General features: G+C 44.3%; 1 protein-coding gene across 2 annotated transcripts; it reads right to left on the bottom strand.

Moving 5' to 3' along the window:
* Positions 1–1,121: 1,121 nt before the first annotated feature.
* On the bottom strand, positions 1,122–6,134 carry LOC100384101 (uncharacterized). 2 transcript variants are annotated; one of them, XR_004857611.1, is made up of 9 exons: positions 5,793–6,134; positions 5,570–5,668; positions 4,554–4,713; positions 4,294–4,473; positions 4,050–4,184; positions 3,908–3,958; positions 2,341–2,423; positions 2,154–2,247; positions 1,217–2,061 (listed from the first exon to the last, which is right to left on the bottom strand). XR_004857611.1 is itself a non-coding variant. In NM_001176692.1 (8 exon segments), coding segments are annotated over 8 exon segments (1,140 nt in total). In that variant the 5' UTR covers positions 6,095–6,106; the 3' UTR covers positions 1,122–1,974.
* Positions 6,135–9,254: the final 3,120 nt, after the last annotated feature.

Here is a 9,254-nt window from a genome sequence, read left to right on the forward strand (position 1 = left end):
AGGTGTCTTCTTCTGATGAAGTCCGCGTTTGGTGAGTAGGGCACGACCCCATCCATGGAGGGGCAGTACCGCATCGGACAGAGTAGTTGTTGGGTCTCGACTCCCGCAACTGCTCCCGCTCCGGCGAAGGCGACGACAGGTGCACCCACCAGTCTTGGCGTGATGTTTGCAATGGTACGAATGCTTGAGTTGGAGATGTCGGTGCAGCGTTACTAGGGCCCACGCCGGGATCACCGCTGGTCCGAAGAACGCGCTCAGGGTCAAGTGTGGCCCGAGCGGTGTTCTTTTGGTGCCTTTTGGTATGGCGGCATCGATGTATAGCACGCAGAAGTCGGCCTGTGACGACATCACCACCTCGCCGATGACGATGGCCATCGTTCAACAACTGAATGATGAAGGTGAGAAGGGCAATAGAGAGACCTTTGTAGATCATTACGTACCCGATGGTTCCTTCTTTCATATCTTTCTTTGAAGTTCGTCGGAGTCTCCTTCAGTCTTGTGGCCTTTCCATGGTGAAAGCAAGTGCTAATGACGTATTTGAACTGTTTGAATAGTGTAAGGAAATGAGAACCGAGAGTTTCTTTATTGCTAGAACATATAAATATAAATACAAGTGAAGAGAACGAAGAGGAGGCAGCCGTCAGGTCACATCTATTCTCCACGATGTGGTCACGTCCGTTTGCTAGTTGTCTGAGTGCGCATGATCGTACAAGGGGCAAGTCCCTTGCACACAACGACTGGGATCTGTTTGTTGTGTGCTAGGTATATACAACCTAGATACTACGTTGCGATTCTCCAAGCACTAATACACCTAAAAACTCATTCATACGACCAATATATCTAAACCATGTATCTTAATCATTAAAAACCCTCAAAATATGACTTATTTACATAGGTTGTACGATTTTAACCGTATTTAGACTTAGAGAACCGTATTAAAGACGTTCCTTCGCTACGATATGTCTCTTGTGTTTTTTTACACTTGCTCTCTTAGATACTCTCCACGATAGGTTCGTTTTCCATATAGATTGAATGGTATTGAGTCAGTTTAAATCTGTAATAAGTTAAAATCTATATTAATCCTATCCAATCCATCCACATGAAACGACAATAACCAAACAAGCTCTTAAGATATTGTACATGTCCTTACTAACCAGTTAACAGAAATAAGTTCTAGGATTGATAGAGTTGAGAAACAGAAAAATAGTGCACGGTATGGCACTTAAAAAGGATTTTAACACAGATCATTCCCAAATTACCGGAACGGAATGAACATTTCCAGTTTCTAAGGTTCTGTATTACATAATTGTTCGCAACGAGGAACAATTTGGAGATGCAGATTTTTTAAGCCCAGAGCAAGATCCAAGAATGTATTATTAAGGAGCAGGATTACAATAATTGAAGATGATCCTTTCTGCTACTGGAGCTTGTTAACAATTTCCGTTGCCAGATGCATTCCCTACGGAGCAAAGTACTAGTTTGGATAGAAACCAAGTTATATCCAAGCTGAGCTGAGCTAAGCATCTCCATGTATTTTCAGCATTTAAAACTAATAACAACATAAGTGTAAGCTATAATTGGCCCCTAGGAGTATGACAGATCTTCGGCCCGCACCACCCTTATCATCTCTAAAATTAAGCGCATAGGTCTACTGGAGAAAGATTAGAAAGAGCATAAAATACGTCTTTTGATGTACCAGCAAACCTTTCATTTAAAGGCATCAAATCTTCTCTCGAACGGCTTAAGCATTATGCCTCCAAATTGCTCTCCAGTCATTCATATCGAAGAGATTATTCTCCTGTAAGCTCATATCAATATGGTAGGTTAGACTAAGATTTTGTTTTCCTTCCTCTCATACCGGAGCACAAAAAGACCACCCCATCTTCACATGTTCACCACTGAGGGAATCCATGCCCAGATGAGCTGGTTGCGAGTTCCCACAGTATGAACACTATGTGACCTCTCCAGTTCAATTCATGAGTTCACTGAAGTCCAGATGTTGAACTCATCCATTCTTAGAGTGAATGAACTCGAACTTCGTTTTCCACCTCCGCCATATGCCTACATTTTTATGATGTGGCAGAGATGAACGATCAAATCCAACTAAAAGGCCATGCATAGTTAAAAAGAACATAATTACGATGGTGGCACACCTTTGCAATCTCTGATGTATTAACTGTACTGTCAGTAGTCCTCAAGCAAACCTTCAGGACACCCCGTTGCATGAAGACCACTGCTCCAATCGGCCTTTGATGAAAAGGGAAATGTTCTTCAATAAATTACCAAAGCAACACAAAAACGGCATGGATCTGTTCTGTTAAACCTCAATAGAGCTCACACCTTAGTCCAGCAGCAGCACTCCTCTGACTTAGCTCCAAAGCTATTTCATGGCTCAATTGTGTCTGTCCATCTGCTCTGATTGCCTTATAGTATGATAAAAATAATAAAAAATATTTAGTATAGAAAATGAGACATTTGTAAAACCGATTGTATGATACTTTCCCAAAAATAACATTATATAAGCCATATAGAGCCAGTCTCTAGAGCTGGTCATAATCAAGCATCCAGCCAAGTTCAGGAACAGTCAGGTACGCAACAATCCCATAACACGTGGTTAAAAATAAGCATAAAACCATTCCATCAATTTGCATCTGAAGTCCAGTTCAGAAAACTGGGCAAGCATGAGCTACTACAACAGAACCATTGTTTCCAGGTGTACCCAGCTCACCAGGGGCGGAGCCAAGGGGGGGCCGGCAGGGGCCATGGCCCCTCCCAAGGCTGCAACATATACAAGAATATATATATATTTATAGTCTAAATTTTGTGTGTATAAATATATATACTCTAAATTTTGTGCAGCACAATTAATCAAATGTGTAATATAGTGGTTAGTAATACATGATCCATAACTATGATGTAGTATGCCAACCAAAGTCTAAAAAAGACAAATAATATAAGATAAAATATTCGTTGAATGACCAATCAATGCATAAAACGTCAAACCTAATTCGCTTCAGACGCTAATATCTAAACCTCACCCCTTTATGATTCATTCTATCGTCTGGCTAGGCAGTTGCGATTACCGCTGACCACTTGACTTACCTCTGCCATAGCCCCACAACCAAAGTCCAAAAAAGGTGATCACGCGAAGCAACAGAATGAGCGCCAGCAACTTATAAACATACTACATTAGATCTCGTGGATAATAAAATCTACAAATTTCAACTAAAGTTGTCACCTTATAATTGGTGTGTACACAACAAATTTGACGTGTACCTGCGTAGTTTGACGAATTTTCATGAATCCTCGAGGCTAGTTGGATTTTTAAATTCTCTCAAAAATTGTTAGCTGCCTCATGAATATTAGAGTCATTATATAAAAGTTGAATCTCATCAGTCGAATATTCATCGTTATATCGTCTTTATTATTTTAATATTGTTCTTGCGTCACAACTTTAATTCAATATATCAATTAGCTAGAAAATGGACTCATCCACTAAAATAATTAATAAAGATCTAAAATTCTTATTTCATATCGAGTGCTTAAACTTAATAACATTATACGATATTTTTTTTATCATATAATATTGATGAATTGATCGGTCCCCCTTATATTATATTTCTGGCTCCGCCCCTGCAGCTCACCCTGGGAAACAGTGGCGCCTTGTCACCTAGGCATCCAGGTGGACCTAGAACTCGCCTGGACGCCTAGTCACCTTTTAAAGGCTGAACAGAACATCTTATACTATGCTCTTGGAGCATGGAAGAAGGTATCCGTCAATTAAAGATGAGAACATAAGGCTCAATTGCTGAAGCACGAGCATTCGAATTTGAACAAAAATGCCTATCTCCACTAGCTAGTAGCATAGTATCACTAAAGCAAGAGCACTCATGGATGCAAGAATTACCTGTCAATGCTAAAGTAATACAGTTTTGGCTTCAGTATCAAAAGAGCTGTGCTGTGTACGTTATGCATCAGGAAGCTATCAAAGGTAGACAAACACAAGTGATGGAATCAGTAGAAAATGCAAGAGCATGTTGTTCACATACCAAGCATTCACCATATGACCCTCTTCCAAGCTGAATCCTGAAAGGCTTCTGTATGAACGCCCCTGCAGACTGCAGGAGGCCACGAACACGCGATTTCTCCCTAGTAAGCAGATCGCCAACATCAAGTTGTAGAAGCTGTGTGGGGTACCAATACAATAATGCAATCATTGACCATGTCATGCTAAAAGATGAGGGTCTTACAAGTTACAAACAACAAGCATGACGGGGGAAGATAGTGCTAAACCTGTTCAAAAACATGAGGATTTGTGACACAGTTTAACTTTGCGCGTTCATCCCTAAGTGCTGTCTGAAATTCCTTGGTGTTAGGTAGCTGATACCGTCGCAGGTCTGCATCCTCTATGCATTCAAGAACATTTGAAACTCGCTCAACATGTTCTTGCTCCAACAAGTTTTCCCACATTCGCTGTGTGGACATAGAACATCCTCACTTTTCTTTTAATCATACAATATAATGAACATAAATGAAATGTTTTCTCTACTCACAGAATCAGACTTTGTTCCTGCTAGTTCCTTGGAGAAATAGTCAAATACAGACCGGGCACTGCCTATTGAGATGTCAATATGAAGCTCCACATTGTTTGGGCACTGACCCAACTTGGGGATTCTTGCAAGCGTACTTTGCCGGTGATCAAATGCTTTCACACTGTGAGTTGGCATGTAACGAGGTTAATACCCCTCTACCATGTTGCTCAATTAAACAAGATCTGATAACACAGTATTTGTTGTAATGAAACAAATACATCAGCCAAAAGGAAAACTTAAGGGATGTTAAGCATTGAGCAAGTATACTATATACATGAGTATGGGCGGTATGGAGTCATTAGCAACTTCAAGTGTTGTAAGATTGTAAACAACTTACTTCATAAACTGCTATCAGCGAAAGGGCCTCTAGCCTAGTCGTTACGGGCTTGCGAGTAGCACCTCCAAGTCCCGGGTTTGATTCCCCTTAGGGGCGAATTTTCTAGTTTGATTAAAAAATCCCCTCGTTGTGCCTCATCCGCTCTCGGATTACAATGTCATGTGTGCCACCCTCCGGTTGGGCCGTTGCATAGTGGACTAATGACACCGACCAGTTACTGATGGGAGGCCAGGGTTCAGAGATTTTCTCAGACAGGACCAATGTTTCGGTCTTTTCTTAGCCATCAGTGGGTTGTGTGTATCATTGAGTGCCGACCCCAGGCATTAATACCGAACCGGCCAAGTTTTTTTTTATAAACTGCTATCATCAAAATGCAAAGCTTGTAAACTAACAGTAGATATGTTCCTTTCTTTTGATTCTTGCATACAAATGCAACTTCTTTTGTAAAACATTGCAGCAGCAGTAACTAATTAATTAGTATTATTCCATGTCATCTTTTGAATATTGTCGGCAGTAGCAATAACTAATTATATCAATTTATCATTGTTCCATTGACTAACTGCAAATAAATAAACCGTACAATGAAAAGCATCAACTAATGACCCATTTTTGCTGCAACTCATCCTATTTAGAAACACACCTGGGGATGAATCGGGCGAGCTCGAAAGCAAACTTCTTGGGCCCAATGAAGTCCAAGAGATAGCACGTCTGGAACCCCGCATCCTTAAAGTCTTCGGCTCTGATCGATCAGTTAATTTTTCAAGAGCACAAGCCGTCATGACAGAAACAATCGCACACGCGGATAACAACCATTGCTAGGAACCAGTGAAATGAGAAACGGGGAGCTACGAGCGGGGACCAACCTGAAGGGTACGACGGAGGAGAAAGGGAGAACGAGGAGGCGGCGGCGGACGCGTTGATGGAAGAGGCGGGCGGCGAGCGCGGCATAAGCGCCAGCGAAGGTGGGGTAGTTGTAGAGCGCGAGGCTGGCGGGGGCCGCCTTGTCGTCCCCGTCCGCATCGGAGGATGTTGAGGTGGACTTTGATGGGGGTGAGTGCAAGTGCGATCGGATGGCCTCGAGGGCAGCTTCCGAGCGGAAGGCTCGCCGGAGCACAGCCAGCGGCGGCGAGGGTGCGGCAGGGAGGCGCGGTTGGCGACGGAGCATTTGACAGGCTCTGATTGACCCAGCGGCCAGGTTTGGGCTTTGCTAGATGCAAAATAAGTGGGCCTAAAGGCATAGACACACTTAACTTCCAGCCCTCTAATTGCCTTAAGGGTGTTTCAATACACTAAAGATAATAGTTAATGACTAAAATTAGTTGAGACATCCAAACATCCTAGCTAATAGTTCAACTATTAGATAATTTTAGTATATTAATTAATAGTTAGGTAGCTATTTGTTAGCTAGCTAATTCTACTAACAATTTTTAGCCAACTAACTATTAGTTCTAGTGCATTCAAACACCCCTTTACTAATATTTATGTGTTAGGATGACACACAAATTATTTGATAACATGTTAATGCATAATGATTATATAAAAATAAAGAATACATATATTATTATCAACATCAATATCTCACAAGTCACAATTTTTATGCAACATGACCTGACAAATCCCCAACCGAGCCCTAGACATTTCTTGATGTAAACATCCAAAAGCTTCTAAGCAACCAAAAATAGACAGCCTTTTAGTTATTGAAGATCGCATTCACCTTGAAACATCAACAAATTGGGAAATGACTTTGCCAATAATCACCTTTCCACGGTGTTGGTACTGAAAATTGTGGGCTCAAGCACTCGGAAGCGGTGTGAGGTGACAAGTGGATGGGACGACAAAACAGTATGCAGAGAGCACATATGTCTAAGCATGTCCCATCTAGCTACAAGAAGTGGGTATTTATAGAGTAACCGGGGGTAGGTGGCCTAAATACGCCCATGTCCTCGGTTACCTGCTACATTCCCTGAATATGTTGTACAACGTGGTAATACAGAGTTGTGCATGTACACACAACCCTAGTTACACCAAGCTTTCTATCCTTGGTGACCGCTGATAAGTGGGGCCACCCGAGAGCGGGGTGGATCCTTATCCGAGCCATAGACGTCGCAGTTGTAGATCCGTTCTTGACGATTAGGGCGAAGTCGTTGAGACCTTCGCCGAGAGAAGACCTTCTTGCAGCCCTTGCTGGGAGGGGTCTTCGCTCCCTTGCTCAGCCCTTCGCATGATGCGGGCCCTCGCCTTCAGCCCCCGCGTTAGCCTTCGCCCTTTCCCTATCTGAGGAGACCTCGTCGGTGCCTTCGACTTAATTTGGTCCTGCATTCGGTCAAGGTTACTTATGGCCGAGGCAAGTTTACGAAGTTGTAGATCGAGGTCTGGTTCGACCTCTACTCCAGCAATAGCCCCCCGAGGGAATGGTTCATCCTGATGAGCCGATCTGTAACACCCTGAATTTGGGGGTATAAAATTTTTCTCTAAATGACTACCAAATTCAGGTGTTATCTCTTGTCTCTCTCTAGACTTCATCTGTCTCCCTTTTGATTAGAGTTAAGTCAATTAGGTGAGGGATTAATTACTTATTTTATCAAAAACCTATGTGAGTCATGAAATGTTGCATCATGCTGAGCCTAAATTATTCTTTTGTTTGATGCACATGTTTGAATTAGTTTGGATTTGAATTTGATTTGAAATCCATAGAGAAAATAAAAAGAAAAGGCATTACAAATTACATGGAAAACAAAAAGCGTGTTTCAGCGACGACCGTGTCCACGCGCTCTCTCCCCCTCTCTTCCCCGCTGCCCGGTGGGACCGGCCTGTCGGCACCGATTCTTTCTCGCACGCGCCCGTTCTCTCTCGCTGCACGGTGAGACCACTCTATCAGCGCTGACCGCCCATTCGCGCGTTCGCCCTTGCTGGCTCGTGGACCCCACCTGTTAGCCACCTCCCCTTCCCTAACCTCCCACCCGCGCTCTCAGCCATGGACACGTCCACGACACGTGTTTCCCGGTCACTCCCCCATGCGCCTGACCCCTTTTCTGGAGCCTGCACCCACCCACTCACTCCCCTTGCTCAGTTGCGCCCTCAACAGACCCCCTCGCACCTCTCTCTCGCAATGCACGTGCACCCGTGGAGCTCCATTGTGGTCCGTTGTCCGTTTCGTGGTCGCCGTCGAGCTTTTGTCGCGCCCGTTGCCTCGGTGAGCTCCGCCTTCTCGCCAGCAACGCGAGACACCCTCTGGTTTGCCCCCAACCCCTCTAATTCTCCCGGTTCCCGCTCACCGGGCCCTCACTGTGCAGCCAGAGCTCCCCCGCCATTGACCCAAGGCCTCCCTGCGTCCCCGTCGTTGCTCAAGCGCTCCAGAGTCCCCTCTCGAGGTGAGCAAACTCCCCACACCCTTAATTTCCCATTTGTTGTCCCACTGTAAGCGCAATCGCTCGTCGAAGTCGATGTGCACCACCATTGGGCTACTTCGTCGTGGACCGCGCCCTCTGGTGCCTCTGTGTCGGTTTCGTGCCCACGGCTGAGTCCGTTGTGTCACCCCGAACTCGCCTAGGCCCTTTCCCCATGCCCTAGACCCTCGCTGTGGTCGTGCCCTCGCCTGCAGTGAAACTTCGCCTTGGAGATGGGAGGTGCCGCCGTGAGCAGGCCAGTAACCCAGCTCGAGCTCGCCATTAGATCTTAGGCGTCCATCTAGGATCTGACGGCCTGGCTTCTATTTAACCCGACACGATCTCAACCGTCCGATTCAGATCTGGCCGCTCGAATCCGCGCACTCGCTCGCGCTCTATAGCTGGGCCCGGCCGATCAGTCCGCCTCACACATAGGTCACTAACATCCCTGCTTCGCCTATTAGCCCACGCTCGTGTCCACGTGCGCCCTTGCTCGCTTAGATCTAGTCCTGGCCGTTGATCTGCGATCGCACGGTGGAGATCAGCCGATACCCCTTCACGCGGTAGATTTGCTTAATAGCCCCTCCGGCTTCCGAGAATCAACCCGCAGTCCCTGGTTTTCGCGTGCAGGCCCTTGTAATTTTCTAGAAAGAACCCTAGCCTTTTAGTTAATCACAGAATTAGACCTAGTTTTGTATTTTGAATTCCAAAACTTGTTTATTTCATATCTTTTCATATGAACTCCAAATTGAGTGATTCAAATTGCAAAATGTTCATAAGATTATTCTCTATCTGTTTAAATTATAATCATTCACTGTCTACATATATTAATTTTTATGCCTATACTATAGATTAGTATTAGTGATGGTTTGTTTATTAAAAAGAAAACCCTAATGGTAATTAGATGTTTAACTTTGTGAGATTAATAATATGTAATGT

This window comes from Zea mays, chromosome 4, assembly GCF_902167145.1.
Source record: "Zea mays cultivar B73 chromosome 4, Zm-B73-REFERENCE-NAM-5.0, whole genome shotgun sequence".
Taxonomy (NCBI): domain Eukaryota; kingdom Viridiplantae; phylum Streptophyta; class Magnoliopsida; order Poales; family Poaceae; genus Zea; species Zea mays.